This window comes from Grampus griseus (assembly GCF_964374135.1).
Source record: "Grampus griseus genome assembly, chromosome: 7".
NCBI lineage: Eukaryota > Metazoa > Chordata > Mammalia > Artiodactyla > Delphinidae > Grampus > Grampus griseus.
Window position 1 is genome coordinate 59,440,870 of NC_139001.1, and position 20,309 is coordinate 59,461,178.

The 20,309-nt window shown below is 44.8% G+C and overlaps 1 protein-coding gene across 11 annotated transcripts in view; it reads right to left on the reverse strand.

Annotated features, from left to right (window-relative positions):
- The window catches only part of RAPGEF4 (Rap guanine nucleotide exchange factor 4), a gene marked incomplete at both ends in the record, with an annotated part of 319,238 nt that overhangs the window by 13,042 nt on the left and 285,887 nt on the right, over positions 1-20,309 (reverse strand). For 3 of the 11 annotated variants that reach the window (XM_082657692.1, XM_082657691.1, XM_082657687.1), the window contains 11 exons: positions 1,649-1,713; positions 2,129-2,216; positions 2,996-3,046; positions 6,870-6,960; positions 9,816-9,994; positions 10,410-10,535; positions 15,470-15,567; positions 17,500-17,646; positions 18,807-18,885; positions 19,099-19,129; positions 19,880-19,968. In XM_082657692.1, coding sequence (XP_082513818.1) covers positions 1,649-1,713; positions 2,129-2,216; positions 2,996-3,046; positions 6,870-6,960; positions 9,816-9,994; positions 10,410-10,535; positions 15,470-15,567; positions 17,500-17,646; positions 18,807-18,885; positions 19,099-19,129; positions 19,880-19,968 — 1,044 coding nt within the window. The remainder of the gene's footprint in view (positions 1-1,648; positions 1,714-2,128; positions 2,217-2,995; positions 3,047-6,869; positions 6,961-9,815; positions 9,995-10,409; positions 10,536-15,469; positions 15,568-17,499; positions 17,647-18,806; positions 18,886-19,098; positions 19,130-19,879; positions 19,969-20,309) is intronic. The other 8 variants (XM_082657688.1, XM_082657694.1, XM_082657689.1 and 5 more) reach the window with 5 other exon arrangements.

A 20,309-nucleotide genomic window follows, 5' to 3' on the forward strand; every position in this document is an offset into this window, starting at 1 on the left:
CACCAAGATCTAAAAACCCAGATAAAACAGCTTTCATCCTCCTTGACAGATATTTTTGCTGTTCTTGTTTGTTCTGTTAACTTTAACAATCAGAAGTTCTAAAGCCCAGTCAACTCTTTAGGAAACTGACTTCTACGCCTCTGTGCACGTGTGTATTTTACAGTCAGATGGTTGGCTTAGCCACCCCTGAGTGACGCGGGAGGTTCTTTACCTATTTGCTAAATCTTTCATTTCTGGACAACAAGTTTTCTTTTGAGAAATCAGGGAAATATGTTTAATTCTCCATACTAATAAGTGAGCAAAGAATGTTTTTACTTTGATCGTAGAATGATTAAACCAACACAGCAATAGAGATGTTCCTACCCTACCCTTGGTGTGCGGGGTAGAGGAGAAGACAGCTGAGAAATATTTGCCCTCTAGTACAGGGTGTCTCTGAGGAGTGTGGACTCATGTGCTATTTCCTAAAACGTTTAAGGCACAGGCCACAGTGCCCAGCACTTGCTGCAGTTCTTTACCAGGCTGGGCTTTGCAACGTGCTCATCCCCAAAGTTGAATGGTAGGATCCTTACGGGATGACTGCGGGATGTTTCGAATTCTGGAGTCACACACAGTAGCTGGATTTCGGGAAACAATTAAAACAGTTTTCTGAGAAGAATGCTTACAACGCTGTATGGCTTACAGGAAGCCTTACATACTCTGGACCCACCAGTAATCCCCAGGGGTAGATGGTGTGCCAAGAATTCCCATTTTCTGTTGGGGAAATTGACCCACGGAGAACTCAAGGGACACCTACAAAGTGATGAAGCTGAGAACGGACCCTCGTGTCTCCTCAACTCCGAGCTTTTCCTGTAGCGCCACGTCCATCACTGCAAAGCGAACCGCGGGCACGTTCTCACCCACACAGAGATAAAACCCTACCACCCCATCCATGCGGGCTGCAGCCAAAGGACTTAGAAGACAATGGAGCATTCCTGAACATGCACTATGTCGCTAAAGAAAGGCTTTGGCAAGACCTGCCTTATGGCTTCACAGAAGATAAGAAACGGCAAAGTAACTAATGCTTTTTTTGGGGGGTCGGGGGGAGGAGGCTGGAAAATAGTGACTATGTGCCAGTTCCACACAACTGTTAACTTAAAAAAGTTTGTTTTTGGTTATGAAGATTTTCAAGTTCCCACTCTGAACTTGGGTGAACTTTACTGGCATAAGCAATACACGCTCAGATGACGACTGTATAATAAAGATCCTCTGTAGGTTGCCTTTACCTCCATGCACTAAAGTCAGCCTCAGCAGATAAGCATTTCAAAGGCATCCTGGGACAGTCTAGCTCCACCAACCTTACGACAAAACAACAACATGGAAGTCACTCTGGAACATTCGTGCATTTTAGCAACAGGCAGCTGAGGACGAAGCACACAGCATAAAAGCTAGCCGCTGCTGTGAGCCGCGGCACAAATACTATTCAATTTCACAAAAGAGAACTGACAGACTAAAAGAGGTAGCCAATTTGAACTGAATATTTCACAGCTCCTTTATGTGTAACTAGCTTTTTAACATGGCAGCATCTATGGAAATTATTTCCTTTATTAGTACAAATGCAAATTTTATTTTTTAAAAACCATCACGGTTAAGGTTATAATACCATACGTACCATTTTTTCAAAGTTTACTAGATTGTCAATGAATGTCTTGTTCCCCTCGTGAGTAAATGTCATATCTGCAAAGAAATAAAAGTCACATTCGAATCACTAACAGAAATATGTCATACTAAGAAACCAGAATAGCACCATTAGATTATGCTGGAGGATTTGCATGACACTGCAGTTGAAAAAAGCCGATAATAGTTCCTTTTATGTTAGGTGTTTACGTTTCGAAAGCACTTTCCCTGAGCTTAGTAAAATTTCCAAACTGACCCTCTGTTGCACTATCAAGTCTTTCAAACCATGCACAGATCCCTGCTCCTCCAATAATCTTTCCAACCCTTTCAGAAAAGTCAGGGCTGAGAGGAGATGATGAGGAAGGTGGAAAGATGGGATCATTCTTCCCAAGGAGGTCAATCTGATTAGGCTCCTGTTCATTTTCTTCCCCACACACTCACCACTGACTCGGCCTGTGCATTTCCTTGGAATTACCTTTAATGAGCAAAGGCATGAAGGGGATGAGAGGAGGGTCCAGCTTGGCTACCGTCAGCCTGTAGGCCCTGTGGTTTCTTGAAGGATCCTTTAGAGAAACAAAGAGATCCTGGTTAATGACTAGTGACACGTGCACCACCCCCTCTACCTCCCAACACACCCAGCCTTGTCATTTCCCAGTCGGGGAGTTTTGAATCGAGTGTAGCTACAAAAGAAAGGTGGCTTCAGTTAAACTGATTTTTGTTTTAAAACAACTTCCTGTATCACATGAAAATAATTTACTTTTTGTTTCCTTTTTTCGTTGACCGGGAGATATGCCTCTAGGGATCCAGGGGAGAGATTCCCATTGAGAGCCCATTTGAAATGTAAAACAACTCCCCAGCTGTGAGATTCCCCTTCTCCTGAAGCACAGCCTCCTTCCTGGGAGCCCAGCTCACCCTCCTACCTGCCTTGCATAGCCAGTCCCGACTTGCCTTCTCTGAAACCCTCCATCACTCCTGCCAAGTCCCACTCACTCCATTTCTGTCCGTTAACACCTCCCAGCCAATGGGGAAAAATAATTTTGGCAAGCCGAGGAAAATGCAGCTTCCAATCCTTAGCCAGCCTGTGCTAGGTGGAAAGGATCCCATTACACTGCTTTTCTTAGTTACACAAATTGACCTTATGTGGGACATAAGTCCTGTTTCAGTTAGTACCTGAGGTGCCGTTCATTAGTCGGACATGCTTGTTTTAGCAGCACTAAAATGGGATCATAAACTTCTTAAAGTCAGACAAGGACAGATAAAATTTCTGAAATGAGAACTTCAGCTAATCGGAAATTGGATTAATGCAGACCGTGAACAGAATAAAGGAGCCACTGTCACTCACCATTAAACTTTCAAACTCCGCATAGAACTTCTTGAACTTGCTTGGCAGTTTCTGTCAAGGAAATGAAAATGCCACACTCATAAGTCACATTCAACATCTAGCTACGTATCGTGTTAGCATTTCTAGGGGAAGTTATTACTTTTGGCTCTTAAACATCTCTAAGACAGGCCAGACTGTAATCTGTCTTGTCATTTGAGGATAATCTTAGAGAACTCGTCTTTCCAAAGTCTTAACCTAGTTGAACCAAAACTAACTATGGGTGCTTTGGTCTTAACTGCTTTTATAATGTTTTCTGAAATGGGTTATTCATAGAGAGGGCTGCATTCCCAGACTACAAGTGGTTTGGCATTAACCCTCCACTGTTTTAAACTCTCGCATTCCCACAATTAGGAATTTAGACCAGGGAATATTAGGATTAACAGTTTTGGAAGCTACCTAGGTTCAACCCTCCTCCTCCTCTACGACGTAAAGCTACAAGAGAACAGGGATTTTTATCAGTTTTGTTTATTGCTATATACTGAGGGCCTAAAAGAGTGTCAGGTACAGATTAAGTGCTCAATACATGTTTAATTGACTAGATTAAACCTGTGTTTTATAGATGGAAGAAATTAAACCTCATAGATTAAATGACATGCCAAAGTCACACAGCTGATGATGGTCAGAGCCTCTGTAATTCACATCTCCTGCCTCCTTTCCTATCGCCTCTATCATATGTGCTATGCTTTTGTACACAAGCATTTCTCCCACAGGATTTCTCTGCCTTGCTATAATACAAAAATAGATAGTTCTATCAATTTAGTCATTTCTCATGGTTATATTTTGGCATATGATTCAATACCACACACTCACACCGTAGGTCAATGATGAATCATCTTTCAATCTATTGGTTCTCACTTTGCTTAGGTCCTGAGCTTACAGTAAAGCTGAACTTTTCTAACAGGGTCACACCAAGGCATAGCAGCGTGATGTTCCCCATCCCGCGACCGTGGCAGTGCTGACCAAGTCCTGGGCCATGAATGCCCCGCTCAGCTCTGCTTCACACAGCGAAGTCTACCATCAACAACTGACTCACCCCATCAGGCCTCTGCAAGCCACCCAAAAGCTCCTCTCTCTTCTTTTTCTCTCTTCTCTGAATGGGTTTGTCATATTCCCATTTAAACACTGTAAACCATCTTATTTTGTTTCTAGGAACTAGTCTCCTTATAATGTCTAAACTCATTGTCCTAGTGCCTCTTTTCAAGTTGGGTTTCAGGGAAACCTGATATCCTCTTTTAGGGGGAAAGGTTCAAAGTGATGAAGGCTGGGATGGGCATCAAGGGATACAAGGGTCTCATGCTCCACGGAGTGTCCAAATCATCACGCTAGGCGATAACTTTCCGTGAACACAGACAATTTACAAAATTAGGAGCGAATGACATTTTTTTTTTTTTTTTTTTTTTGCAGTACGCGGGCCTCTCCCTGTTGTGGCCTCTCCTGTTGCGGAGCACAGGCTCCGGACGCGCAGGCTCAGCAGCCATGGCTCACGGGCCCAGCCGCTCCGCAGCATGTGGGATCTTCCCGGACCGGGGCACGAACCCGTGTCCCCTGCATCGGCAGGCGGACTCTCAACCACTGCGCCACCAGGGAAGCCCCGCGAACGACATTTTTGGTTAGATCTATCACTCTAGTTCTCTTTCTGTGCTTAGCTGACTTTTGGGTCAAAAGCCGGAGTGCATGTGGTGATAAAACATGTGGGTCTTAATACTATTACCTATCCACATCCCATGCTTTCGGAGCAGGGGTTCTCAACTGGGGGCAATTTTGTACCCACACCCAGGGATATTTGGTGATGTCTACAGACCTTTCCTGTTGTCACAGCTGGGGTGGATGGAGGGAGAGGCGCTACTGGTATACAGTAGATTGAGGCCAGGGGTGCTGCTAAGCCTCCTCCACGGCCGGGACATCACCCCCACCCCCCCCCCCGCCCCATACAACAAAGAAGAATGATCCTGCCTGAAGTGTCAAGACCACTGAGGCCGAGAAACTCGGCTCTGGGTTCTTACTCCCACTGGCTTTATCTCAGAGGCGTCTTTCCCCTCTATGCTGGACCATTCCCTTTGCCGCGTGGCTTCACTCTGTTTTCTGTTTTGTTCATCGACTCTCTCACGCGTGTTTTCTAGTTCCCAGAGGGCAGGCACTATTTCCCACTTTGCTCCTGCTGCCATCGTGCTGTTGTCGTGTGGGAAGCATGTGGGAGGGTCTTGGCAAGTCCAGGCAGATAAACCCAAATCAAAGACGCTCAAGAATGAAAGCTCTTCCTACAGAATGATCCAATTACATCTCAACTTAAGAGATAAAGGCTTACGAATGATGAAAGGTGAGTCTCCTCTTTCCAGCAATACGCAAGGATGGAAACACAAGCTCACAGGCTGCTGTGCTCCTTCCTCTCCCCGTGGAATGAAGGACTGGCCAATAAACTCTCTCCCTTTGCTGCCTGTCCCCCCCGCCCCCCAAGCAGCCTCCTATTTCTCTCTTTAGACCAGGAAAGGGGATGCTGAGAGTGTTTCCCCCATGCTACGGCCTTAATGTCTAGCTGCTGTTATGTGCACCTATATCTGGCCTTCCCGGACCCCATGAGGCTTCTTTGATTTTCCCAGCCAAATCATCTGGACTCTGTGAGCATGAAAAGCTGGAAACAAGCTGGGGAAAGCAGACTCTCTGAGAGGGAACCCTCGATCTCCAAAGAGCTGTGGGCTACAAGAAGGGGAGGCGTGCACCCTGGCTTCATTGCTTACATTTATTGGCAGCACTAACTTTTTTTTACTAGCCGGAAGATGACCCAGCCAAATGGCGTGCAGGCCTTACCAATTCCCTCATTCCTATATTCAGGGGATGAGCCGCTGAGTGCAGCATCTGCTGGGAATTTTCAGAGAAACCCAAGACAGAAGGACCTGTGAGGACCTGTCCTATAAACAGTGGAAACATTGAGGAGGAACAGAGAAAGAAAACAGTTTCAAGAGGGAAGTAGGGAAGAAAATGTTTCAAGGAAAACATTTAGAGATGCAAACAGCTGCCTCTGGTGCCTTTTTACAGCAGCATTGCAAATTAAGATCTGTGTTACCTACTCCTTGCTCTCTTTTCGTGTCCCACTTACACATGCCTTTTTATTTTTAGAAAGAGTCTATTTTCGTGTGTATGTTCCATTAGAGATTAATATTTCTTTGACTACATACCACATGTAAGGGGTCAGGCATATTTTGAGTACTTAGCTAATGAAAAATGAAGCCGTTCTCTAGCACACATAACCAACTATCAACAAACCATTAATCGTATTTGCTACAGAAATTCACAACACACCTGCATAACTTTTGCACCAAACCGAATTCTAGTCAACTGTTGCTCCTCCGTACACAGAGAGGTCTGCTAGTAGTTAGGAGATGCTTGGTACCCAGCTGGGCCAAACAGTTGGCCTTCTGGTTAATTCTCCCAGGAGCAAAATGACTACTGGGATAAAAATGGATCTTCTGTCCTCTCTTAATTACAGATAAGGCTTATTTAAAAAGCAAGAAGCAGACATTTCAGAGAACAATAGGATCTATGAACAAGATGAAGTAATCCAAGCAATGCTATACCTAGGAACTAGACTTATTATTATTTACATTGTATAGTCCAGGAAGCTGAGACCCCCCTCATCCCCTCCCCCCTCTACAAAAGGACAATGCCTTTTAAAATTCACACTCTGAGGCAAAAGGAGACAGGTCACCTCCCTCAAAGTGCCCCACCTTTCCCACTGTTATACAAGCATGAGTGATATTTCTATAAAAAAAGACTCACTGGTGAGCCTGTGTTTTGACTCTTCAGGCAAATTCGCAGCTGGATCTCAGCTGAAGCTTACCTCCCATGTTAGTGCCAAGCGGCTCACAGCAACATTACTTAGTCCCATGACGATGGCAAAAAAGGAATTCAGATTCTTGTACTCCTTACAGCTGAAACACAAGAGGCACATACTGGAGTAAAATGCCACTTTTGAGTGAGATAAAAAAAAATTAGAGTTCTATTTTCTGATGGTCATTAATATTCGGCAGGACTCCTTTATGAGAGCAGGCAGTGACAGATTTAATGCTCTGTGTAATTTCCACTTGGGTGACCGTGTTCTGTTGTTTGATTTCTCACTGTAATTTTAGGAAGGTGATGGTTTGGGCCATCTAGGTTCAGGTTTTGAGGAGGAAGTTCAAGACACCTGCCCTAGGGATTGCTATTGTAATCCCAGAGCTTGCTAAAAGCCTTGTTGGACCTGGAGCGAAACATCTCACGGGCTAAGAAGAGAGAAAGCAAAATGTTCTTGGAGACTTCCAGACTTTCAGGCTGAAGCCGGACACCTCAGGCTCTGGCAGCATGAGAGGGAACGAAGGAAAATCACACTGCTGCAGCCGCCAGGGCTTCTACCTGCCATGCAAATGCTTCCAATTTGTTGAAAAATGTCAGCTTACAAATCATGATCCCTATATAGCTAATAACCTAAACAACTGACCAAAAAATGACCTTACTTTGTTTTACCAATGTCGATGAAGCTGATCATTTTGAATCTGTACTTATGCCATTATTAGCTTTTATGAATATATATTTGGGAAGAAGAATATTGTGGAACACCACCAAAGGTTCTTATTAGAATGCAATATTTAGCCCAGGTACTTGGTTTAACTTAAGAAAAAAAAAAAAAAAGGAATCTTCGACTTCTTTATACCAGCTCCTTGCAAAGGGAAAGAAGGATTCATTTTGCAAGGAGCACAAATCCTTTACCACAAATCAATATGGTTATCTAAGTTGACTACATCATAATTAAATCTTCTTTGGATTAGCATTTTCGCAAAAGGCTAATTGTTGCATGTGCTGCCTGTGTACTCCTTGCAGAGTGATTCATAAGTGGTCTGTGTGGAAATGGGAAAACAGATGTAGAGAAGATATGGTGTGTCTCATGCACCGCTAAGGGAGCAGGCGGGGCCTTCGATGGGCCGGGGCGGTGGCTCTCAGGTCAGGGGCTGAGAGCAACTTCAGAGTCCCTGGACTGAAGGCAGCGAGGCTGGTCATGGACATGTTTGCCTTTGTCCTATCTGTGCGATCATGAAAGCACACGCAGGACTGCAGGGCTGCCTTTCTGCTCACTGCTCTGGTTACCAACTAACTATCACCTTAGGTAAGTCACGAAATTTCTCTCTGCCTCAGTCTCCTCACCTGTAAAAGGCGAGGGTAACATTTGGACCCCCAACTTCACAAAGTTCTGGGCAGGTCAAAGAGCTTCAATAGAATATATTGACGTTCTCTAAAAATATCACGTAAAACATGCCAACTGCCACTAGGTTTAAGATCTCATTCGTGTAGATCTTGGTTTCTGAGTCTGCAATCTTCTCCAGCTGGGTTGTGTGAAGAGTTCTACTGTGTAGGACGGCGCAGGTTAAATGACATAAACCAATTTATTCCGAAGGCCAAATCCACCCATAATCAGAAGGAAGAGAGATAAGAAAGGCAAAGACATTAAAAAAAAAAAAATTCCTGAGTTTCTGAAAGGCTCTCCTATGTTGCCCTGTGAAATAGCAGGATAAGGCCCCCAAAGGGTTTCTGGTCTCCACGTCTGTGTGCAGACCTCCCCTCTCCTCCCTTGTTGCACTTAGCACTGCCAGGCTAAGGTGAGGAGAGAATGTGCTCCTGCTAGCAGGGAAGCACATGCTGTCACAGTTTCCAGTCATCTCCTTCCAAGTAAATGGAGGCATTTGTTCCCGGCGATAAGCCTATTCAGGCTCCGGGGGAAAGTGGCTACACTCTGAACCAGAAATTCATAAGCAACATTCTACCAAATCTTTCTTTCAAAAGGCAGTTTTTCCAAATTAAGAGACACCAGCACTTGAATCCAAGAGATCTGGATATCCTGTTGAACTCCCAAAATTTGGCAAAATAATTCAAGGCATTTGGCAAGCTGACATGTGTAAAACGTCGAGCAGCGTTTGCTTCTTTGTTTAGCTCTGGAAATCAGACTCTGTATGGGATCTAAACTCTTTGGCTCAAGAAAACTGCCCAGCTGGGGTCACTTGTGCTCCCCACCTTCCCGTGCTAGAGCTCCCTGGGCTGAGAAAAGAAAGAAGTCTCCCAGCCACAGCCACAGCCGCATTTAGCATTTTATTTTTAGCACTGTGGTGATACCAAAAACAAGGAAGTAAACAGGAGGCTGTCAGGCATATCTAAATAGCAGGAGAAGATTAAATTCATTTCAGGGAGAAATCTAACTGGCCCCTGCAGTAAATAAATTGTTTCCCATGAAGTGCTGTTAAATAGAATATTTATAAGATGCTTGCTTTTTCTGATGTTTATGGAGATGATTTTCATGGACCAGGTTAGCTCGCCTTTATGCATTTTATGGATTTTATCCCGGCTGAGTCGGATGCACGGCTGTACGTGCATGTCCCCACTGCCCTCTACTGGCAAGAACGTGTCGAGTTAGACCTGGACTCGCCCAGCCTTTCCAACAGAATTTTGTGCAGAACTTTGCTGAAGGAGTCATTTATGCGGAAGGAGGCACGAAGTCTGAGTAGTTCAGAGCAAAAAGAGGTCACGATTTTAACTCGAGCATCAGTGCTGCAGGATGTTAATTTATATATCGGTGTCAAGTATTACAAAAGCTAGACAAGACACATCTTTCGCAAGAGTTCAGTGATTCTTACGCCCCTCTGGTTGGTCCTGGTACATAAGGAGATTTTATATCTCACTTTTCTTTTTAAGGTGTAATCTAAGGGGACAAAATGAAAACACAGCGCAAACGTTTTTCTCTCTCCAAGTGGATGATACTTACTGGGCCGCGATCTTAATGAATTTTTTTAAGAGCTGAACACGCTTGCTAGGCTGGGAGCAGAGGCAAATCTCAGTGACAACCCAAAACTGAATTTCATTAAACCTCCTGAGGAACAAATCCAAGTTTGCTGTGGTCTTTTTAAAATGATGCCTTCCAAATGTGTGATAGATTAGCTCCAGCTAGAAGAAAGGAAAACAATGTCATGTCTTTGTTTTTAAATCAAAACACCAACTTGGCTCCTCCATTTGACGTGACAAATTGATACTGGTCAGCAAATGTGAATACAGTCACTGACCAGGATTCAACTTGAACTTCGACTTGAAGATCTTAATGGCTCAATGAGGCTTGTTCAATCTGTTAACTATAAACTAGGTGCCACTGGCTTAATATACACAGGAAGACAGAGCTCACTGTAAATCATAAAGATTTTTCTTTGACACTGAAAGGCTTTCTAACGGCCTTTATTAACGTACTCAGTGATTTTAAAAAACCCTCGCGTGGCTCCCACACATTGCAGCACCTGTTGACGTTTACAGGCTGCATCCCGAATTGCCACGATACCTACGAATGAATGCTCTAAACGGAGCACCTTACCTCATGCACACAGCTGAAGAGGTCCCAATCGTAAACTGTCATCTGGTATGCCAAATCTTTGGAGCTCATCAATTCAAAAGTTCCCATTGTTCCAACAGTTGGGCCCTCCTGCTCTGGCAAGGGAGTCTATGAATAATAATGCAAAAATGTATCGGAATCTCAAAACAGACACGCTGAGTGCTGTCAGGGCTTTGAGGGAAGAGGATTCTGGAGAGGCTTCAGGAATATCTTGAAACTGATTTTACCCCGAGGAGAAAAATGCCTTTGCTCTTAATGCTCACTTGCTTCTGTGCCATTTTTATAGTAATCATCATCACTCTCATCAATTCCACTGACTGAAAAATGTGGACCATGGCAAATAAGATTCAGTGAAGACTGACCCATGGAAGTTCTCTTCTGCATGGGCCTGGGAGCTCCCAGGGAATGATTCCTTTTCCCTGGCAAACATGTAAGCAGTTCTTAAGGACTTTCTTCTCCTATTTCCCACTGAAGCCATTCCAAAGCAGGTACTGGCATGGTGGTTTTGGATGTTCAGCTACAGTGCTACTTACGATTGCAGGGGCTGGTAACAGTGGTAAAGTTGCTGCATCTCCGTTTCTCATAACACACTGCCTGGGGTACTAGGTGACAGAGGGCTATGTGATTACATGTGATTATATATGATTGCTCCACTTTCTGAGAGATGCTGAGCTAGGAATGACAGTCACATGGTCAGGGTGTTTTGGGCTAGGCATCAGAAAACTAAACTCTGCTACTTTCTGGAAGACCATTGGTCTAGACTTTCCATCCAACTTATCTCATTTTTATTTTATGGGAAATGAGTTATAGTGCTTTTCCTTAATAAGATGAATGGTTTGTATATATTAGAAACTTACGTGTAATATATTAATACCTATTGATCTCTAATAATATGTTTAAAGTTACAAAAGTCACACGAATTAAAAGATAATTTCCCCAATATGATGCTAAACATATTTGGATATTCAATATTTATGTTGGAAGTACTAATATCGTTCACATTCTATCATCATCATCATTATAATCATCACCTATAACCTTGACAGTCTGTGAATGGCCACTGCATTCCGGGCATTTGCAAGTTTGCAGTTTAAAAAAGGAGTCAGCCCTGACCAGCAAGTACAGCACTGCACGCCAGTAAAGAGTCAGCTGCTGGCATTCATTTGCACGTCTAAAGGGATGGACAGAAGCATCGAAAAACACCTGACTCCCAGATACACGGAGAAACAGGTGAGGAAACCTGAATGGGCTTTTTGAGAGTTAGCAGGCGTTTGGAATGAACGTGTGGCCTGAAGAGGTTCTTGGAGAAAGAGATGGGCTTCAAAAGATGAAACAGACAAAACTGGGTGGCTTTAGAATGGCAAAGTTTTCCCTGAGTATCCAGGATGGTCTGTCATAGGTTGAAGGATGGCGTGAGAGGCATGAAGGTGAGGAAGCCGTCATGAAACTTACTTGGCAGGAACAGAGAGCTCAGGGGAACCAAAGGGACAGCTTGAACAGCTTTAGAAAGTCTTTGAGTACCAGATGGGAGTTAGGGTTTTGAAACAGACCAGGTTAGTGCCAGTTTTAGAGAGCAGCAGATTCTAAATGTAAACCCCACTCTAATTACATAGGCTTGAATGATTCCCTAATCTCTTGACTGTCTCTAGCTCTGATGAGTTGGGGCCCCAGTACCTAGTACCTAGGCTTGTTAAGGGAATTGGATGGGAATAATTTAAGTGTAGCACGTGAGCACAGTGCCTAGCACAGAGGAGGTCCCCACCGTCCCCTCCAAATTAGTTCCCTTCCCAGCTCTGCTGCACCAATGCAGAGGTACGGGGAAGTGTGATGAGTACAGGACCCGGATGTATGAGCCAAATACTGTTGTTCCTGATTCACTTTATGCAGGGCGCAGACAGCATGGAAGAAAAACCATTATTCCAAAGTTTTAAAACTTAGGGAACCGACCTGAAGCTGATGGGCAAGTAGCTTATGGAAGCAAATAAGGAGAATGGTTTCAAGCGGGGTAGGTCTCAGGTAGAAATGTCGGGGAAGCTTTTAAATACTTGGTGCGAGAACTCTGTCTCAGGCTCAGACCGGCTCTCCACATTCTGCCTTCCCTCTCGCCCATGTGCTCTGCTGTGGACCTGCCCTCTATTCCTTAGGTTTGCTCTCTCCTCAATCTGACTCCTTATCTCTTTCCCTTGAGGTCTTATGGCTTTTCACAGAGGGGATAAATTAACCCAACAAATACAGGGAAGAGGCCATTAAATTCTTTTAGTCATGGAGGCTGGTATATCATCCTGAATCCCTTCTGAGAGAAAAACAGAAACCCCTGTTGAATCTCTACTTTTTTTGAGTGAACAGGGCTCACCAAGCAAAGGGCAGGCCGATCCCTTCCCTCCGTGAACCACCAGAGAGGCAATCTGAGCAGCACAGAGGGCTCCTCTAACTGAAGTGGGGAATTAACATGCTGGCCCCATAGGAAGCAACTCCTTGGACCATTTTCTCACAGAGACCCCTGTGGAAATTTCCTTACAGATGAAGTGTAGCAGAGCCTATGTAAGGTCTGCATTACACAGACAGATCTGAAAAGTGCCCACACAGAGGCAAAGAACTCCTATAGACTGATTCTCTCTCTCTGCTCTTTTTGAGAGCTGATTTCTCTGTTAAGCCTGGATGGTGGTGATTGGGAGAATAGCACTGTTACCCTCCCATTGTCCAGATGAGGAAACTAAGACATTAAAAGGACGTGCTGATTGTCAGTGACAAAGAGATGGCTAAAGCCAGCTGCCATCTCAGCATCCTCTTTCCTCGTGCTCCCACACCTCTGTGCCTAGCTCTGCCATGGCATTTGTCACATTGGATACTCATTACACTCTGGCGTCCCACGCTATACTGTGAGCTCCCTGAGGCACAAGGACCATGATGCATTCATCTTCAAGACCATCCTAGAGCCAGAATCATCCGCCTGGAATGATAACAGTATAGGCCCTAAATAAAAACCTAAGGAGCTAGTGAATGGATAGAAGTATTTAGAACGAAATTACAGTGCCATGGGGTTTTATTGTAAGTTGCTCTGTACTGACATTTATGTTTAACATGTCAAGAAAGTAAAACTCCAGAATCCAAGCCCTTAGGCAACTAGGATAAATTACTGGCACTCTACTAATTCTAGACAACATGTCAGCACTACAATTTGTTCTGTTCCAGGCTGTCTGTGTTAGTTTCATCTCCCAATCTGACCATAATTGTCTTCAGGGCAGAGGCTCTGGGACACTGGTTTAGTGTCACACAGAAGCTAGCACTTCATAAGTACGTGTTGATGGATCAAAGGTTTGGCCAACATTCTGTACTGCAGGGGCATCCTGTATACGACTCTTCCTAGACAGACTGTCCTCAAAGAAATCTTTAGAAAGCCAGAAAAGGAGCTCCGTGCCTACAGTTTTGTGAGGCAGGGACAGCTCGACCACTCCTTAGAAACAACAGCATAGCTGGCAGCCCAGTGAATGGCAGAGCACCGACAGGGAAGAAGTTAAGCAAGTTCACGTCTGGGTACTTGCTGCAAAGTAAACTCCCTGCAATTACTCCGGCCTTAAAATGGAAGACGAGCAAGGACTAAGAACTGGTAAGGCTGAAGGGTTGTGTGCAAATAAACAGAGGCTTAAAAACTTAGTATGTGCCCCACAGGGAGCTGGAGATGGTCCACACTCTCCGTCTCTACACCACATCATCGGACACCGCGGCCAAGAACCAGCCGGGAAGAGAGGCCCGAGCGCTGTGTGGCAAACACATCACGTGGCACCTTTGGCAGGGCTCTGGCTGAACTGGCTTCTGATGGCTTTCGCTTCCAGAAGAGAGCAGTGTAACTCATCCATGCCATTTTTTCCCCCAGTCCCTCAATACTGGGAAATATTTATTTTTCAGGAAGCCACGAATGTAGATGATGAAAAATATACAAAAAGGACTGGGGGCAGACTCAGATCACACAACGCTGGTGGTTGGCTGAGTGAGGCAAGGGTGCTCACGGGCCAGACGGACGAGAGAGGGGCGGGAGAACTAACACCCCTTCTGTGAAGCTCCCCTCCAGGTAAATTCAAGATGTTGCAAAATCTGCTCGGCGGTGAGACAGTGCACAAGATAGCTCTCCCCAGACTAGAAGGCCAGAATCATGATGAGGCTAAACAAGCTCTACAAAGTCCAGGGAGGGGAATCTTGATTTACCTACAGTGTCTGATCTGATTAAACTGAACGTATTCACGCGTCACTTATGTAGTTAAGTTCTCCCCCTAAAATGCAATGCAGTTTCCCTGTAGCACCCGTGTTGCACTTCTCTTGGTAAAGAAGCCCGGTGTGTCTAAAGATGGAAAAAACTAGTCCTCTATCCCCTGAACTGGCCCCACAAGCTCTCTAAGATACTCTAGTAGCTGCTCACTTCTACGCCTGTTACAGGAGAAACAGAACTGAACCCTACCCGCTGCAAAAAGAAGAGAGGGCCAGTCACTTATTAGCAAGGGCCGATTAAGCCTTTACTCACAGAGAGCTGGGTGGGGCCGCGAACACTGTGTTGGAGACTTAGGAAAGACGGCTGGCCTCTGAGATTTCCTACACAAGATGGAGAGAGCCCTTTCAGGGAACAGCATTTTCCCTGGACCGGAGAGTGGCTCTGCCGTAACGCATTTCTACATCCCCCCCCAAGGGGCAGGATACATTGCAACACCTCGTCTTAAAACATTATTTCTATCCTGGTGTCTAAGTATTCAGATTCTTAATAGTAATATTTAAACCGGGGACATTTCAAGGACGTGAATTACTACAAAGAGTTCTGAAAGCTGAATTATGCCCCAGTAGCGGTGTTCCTTGGCGAATTTCCACAAAGGAAAATCTAAAGCTCAGAGCATCTCAAATGAACACCTGAGGCTTACCTGACAGACGGCAGAAAAGAAAGAGACAAGTAGCGTTCAAGATTTTTTAGCAACTAGGTTCAACGTGACTGCAAAATTAAGCTCCAGACAAGTTTTTCTGATTGCAGACGCTGCTCTGAGGTGGCCATCCACACCTACCAGTGAATCGAATTTCTCTCGCGGGCAAGCAAACAGGCGTCCATTAATAGTGAGCGTCGTAAATACTGAAACGTCATTAGGTTTGAGCACCACCTTTTCTGTGAACATAAAAAGCAAGAGATTGCCTATTAAATGCACCTGAGATTTGCTGCGCTGCCCTAATCACACCAACAAATTACCAGCTTGGTGAATTACCGGAACACGCAGAGTGACTGCATAAAATACAGTACTGAAGGAACCCACCGAATAAAAAAGACACAGCATTCGTGCAGGCGCACGACACTCAGGATGCCGTCAGAAATGACCGCAACACAGGAATGGAAATACCTGAGGGTCAAGTCACCCGGTTCTGCATACAGAAACCGCACCTGCTTTTTAAAAAACAAGTTACGCTTCCAGATGGTAATAACGCCCAGCACTCTGGAGATGCCAAGATAACTTTTAGAAAACTTAGGGGGTTTCTGAGATCCCACATGACTTTAGATGTAAAATTTATTACCGTGTTTTATCACTCATTCCCTGATTTGGAGGGCAACTGCATTATTAGCTTAAGTCTTCTATATTTAAAAGATAATTCAAAAAAAACAAAAACATAATTCATACAATAAATATTTAGCATTTACTGTATGCTGGACACTGCTCTAGGCACTGAGGATACAGAAGGGAACAATACAGGGGAAAAAACCCAAAACAGTCCAGAAAGAGCTTATATCATAGTGAGGGACGCAGATAGTACCAATGTACCAGAGAGTAAGCAGTGAGGAGGAGAAAACAGTATAGCAGGGAAGGAGGCTAGGAAGTATGTGTAAGGGGGAATTTTAGAAAGGGAACTGGAGAAAGGAAGGAGTGGGCCTCCATGAGACAATGACACTTGGGGGGAAACCTGAAGGAAGTGAAGGAGGCACCTGGGATAGCTATGGCGAGAGTGTGCCAGAGGGATCATCACGGCAGACAGACGTCCTGGGTCGTGTGTGCCAGGAACAGAAATGGAAGGGGATATCTTGGGAATCTGAGATGCATTTAAAAATCCTACATCAGTGGAATCGTTTGTCTTCAAACACGGCAGGGATGGCTCACCCGATCCTGAAGGATCTTCCAATAACTATCAAATCGTACTGGACCAGCTAGCCTGACGGCTCTCTCCTCCAGGCTCTCACTGCAACGCATGCAGACCCTTCCAAAACTCCTGCCGGCATGGACTATAATTATTTATTTATTGTCTCCCGCCTCACCAGCCTGTGAGCAACCTGGAGGCCCAGGCTGTGTCCAACACCTCCTCTCCTCTCACAGCCACACTAAGTGGCCAGAAACTATATGAAGAATGAATGAACGACATTTCAGGAAAGCAGAGAGCAGTCTAGTAATCCTGCGAGGGAAAAGACTTCTCGTTTTGTTTGACGAGCTGGGTTCCCGCCCTCTTTACTGGGAAAGGAGGAAAACCATCATCAACTGGAAAGAACCAGCCTATGGCCACCTCCGACTTCAGACTTGTGAAAACCTACAGCCTTTAGCTAGAAAAGCCAGGTGCCCTCTTAGGGCCCACATTTCTCAGAGCTCCCAGGTCTTAAGCTTTTTTTTTTTTTTTTTTTTAATTGCAGTACGGTTGATTTACAGTGTTGCGTTATTTCAGGTATACAGCAAAGTGATTCAGTACTACATATATACATATAGACACAGGTATTTACATGTATAAATTGTTTTTCAATTCTTTTCCATTATGTGTTATTACAGCCTTAAGCTTTTTTGTTTAGGGTTTATAGGGAAAGAACTCCAGGCTGACATCCACACCAGAGACCTCAGTTCCAACTGCCTTGGATAGATCATTTCACCCTTTTCTGCTTCAGGGTGGTTACCTACAGGATAGGGGATATTAGACACTAGCCCAGCCCGCCTCTGACCACTTTATTTCTGTTATTTTGGGGAGCATACACAGCACCTATTTGTCCCTTCGGATCAGCTTGGAAGGGCCTCGCTAACTTCTGGCAGGGTTCTGTTTGGATGGGATATTCTGCTTTGCAGAAGGCGGTTACCTCCTCCGGAACTCATCTTGATGATGATCAGGCCTTCCCCAGAGCCTAGTTTGTCGGCAACTGCGCTGAGGACTTCCTTCACCGAGGCAGCCACTGGCACCCGGATGGTTGTGTAGGTGTGGTCCATGCAATAGACTTTAAACAGAACTATTGGGAAGGCAGCAACAGTAAGATAAGTTGGTCTTGTGAGTTCTTAAAAAAAACAAAAGCTATGCAGAATGTTTAGACACGCTCCGAAATTTGCATCATCTTGCCATTCTTAAGATTTGTATTTATTTGTACTCATTTATGCCTATGCCTGCCCCCTTCTAAAACTTCGTACCTTAGCATTGGTCTAAGAAAAGTCCACGACTGCCAGCTCCAGTTACAAAAACCACAACAGATATTTGTGAAAAACCCACACGTAGGTCATGCGAAACAATGAGAAGTATGTTTAGGCCAATTTTCTGGGTCTGCCTTTGTCTGTGAGCCTTTCTTTTTCACAATACCGGGAGTGCTGTGTTGTAGGCAGATTACTAGATTCCTGCAGCCCAGAGCAGTGGTAGGGAGCCAACATTAACGCCTCTGCAAACAGGAGCGCTTCCGCCTGGGGCCGTGAACATTCGCTGACATGGCTGCTCACTTGTTCCCTGGTTTGTGTACTCGGAGGCCAGGCCAGGTGGCACGGGTGGTACTCCGCTCAGCAGACCCCTATGTGGCACCCAGACGCTCAGCTCTGAACACATAGATCTTGAGGGCAATTTCCAGCTCCTGTAATTCTGGAGTTTGGGGCACTGCTACATTACAAGAGTCATCTGTGGCTTAAGATGAAGATTTTATCATGATCATTCATCTTATTTTGGTTGTGATTCTTTGGAGGAATCTTAACCAAGCAAACAATAACAGCCAGCATCTCTGCCTCCCTGATGGCTGCTAACGAGGTACTGCTCAGGGCCAGAGTGCTCTCCCTGGGTGGGAACCCCGCTCTGCAGGTGCCCCTGGCGCTCCCCCTCGGCGAGGCGTCTGCAAAGCGCCAGCCACCCTCCTGCCACGTTGACAACGGGTGCCTGAGATAATCTTTCTCTCCTTCAAGGAGAGGTAGCAGTGGGGGAGAGGCAGAATCAGGGGAGTGTGAACAAGCACCTCAGCTCCAGGCACAGAGTTCAAGAACATAAATAATTGGAATGCAAACGGGCACCTCCAAGCAAACCATTTGGAGTACACAGGGACAGCCAAGAAAAGCTATTCTGTGGGCCCAAGGGTGATTCCCAGGGGGGAGATTTTATTCTGACTTTAAATAATCTGCACAAGTTGGAAGACATTCTCACCTTCATCAGAGCCACGGATAGGCTGGCGCTTCTGGGCTCTGTCATCGCCTGTGTTGAACTGCTGCAAAAGAACTTTGTGCTGTAAAAAATAATAACAGCAGCAGCTGTCATAAGGAATGAATGAGAAATGCACGTTTGCAACTCAGAGGACACACATCTGAGAAGCAGAGTCGAGAAATAAACGTATTTTGTCTTTACAAAGATAGCACTGTCATATATTGCAATATTATGTTTCTGGAGAACTGTCATTCTACAGGGCACAGTTAGAGAATCCTAATCCGTTGCCACTTACCTTCTTTTGTGGAGCCTTTGCATCTTCTGAACTACGAGAAATAGAGAAAGCACATTATTTAATACTGTTGGTACTATTATTTTAAATTGCTTCATTTGTATATAACTTTAATCTTACATTAGAAAATGAAACCACAGCATCCCTTCAGGAGGCAACACGAGCCCCCTTATTTTAATACTGAGAGGCCAAGGCCCAGAGGAGACAGCTAAGAGATCAGCTCTTGTCACAGACAGATCCCTTGTCGAACTGATGATAAAAGCCAGAATTTCTCGATCTCAAAGTCTATTTAGTAGCCAGTATTTAATCAACGGCTCAAAGAACAGCATATGAAAACCTTCTGTGTTGCCACTGAGAGGACACAAATATTCACCACCGACCGCACTGGCAGCCCGAAGTGAATTTACCATATAAGTAATTCTCCTCAAACTTTCTTTAGATGCCACTGACCACTTTATTACTGGATTCACTGCCTTGAACCAAAGGTACCCGAGTTTATTGAGTCAGACACTCAGAGAGGATCTCTGGCTCCCTAGGCTCTCTCCTGGCGGCCATCTGGCACAGAAGGCAGCTACGCGGAATCTCTGTCCTTTTGTTAATCTGGCCTGACTGCACCTCTTCACCCGACGCTCAGATTGCTCAAATCAGAATAGTGTGTGGTTGTTGACAAAGCATCTTTCACCTTTTGGGAGGTGGGCAAAGGACCTCCTGGAAGATGATGTGATTCAGAGGCAGCAGGCACTTACTTGATGAAAGCACACCCCAAAGCCAAGCCCTTCCTTACATTTGCTTGACAATCTTCTCCAACTCGGGCAGTTGCTCCTTGAGGGCAGCAATCATCCGGGCATCATCTGATACAGACACATAAAACTCCTGTAATTGGCAAAGGTCACAGGCTTTTAACAAGAACTGCAAAAGGTACGTAATTCTGTAAAGAGCAACAAAGACGTGTCCCTATGTCATCTGCCTCACTAGCATCTCCAGACCATGGTTTCATGGACTGGGGACAAAAAAGTAAAAGAGAACGTTACGGCATGCCTAAATTCACAATTGCAAGTGAGAAAAAATTTTGGAAACTGATGGTGGTGATGTTTGCGTTACATTGCGAATGTAATGAATGCCACTGAATTGTATGCTTAAGAAAGATTAAAACAGCAAATTTTATGTTTGATATATTCTACCACAATAAAAAAATTACAAAAAAATTGAATTGC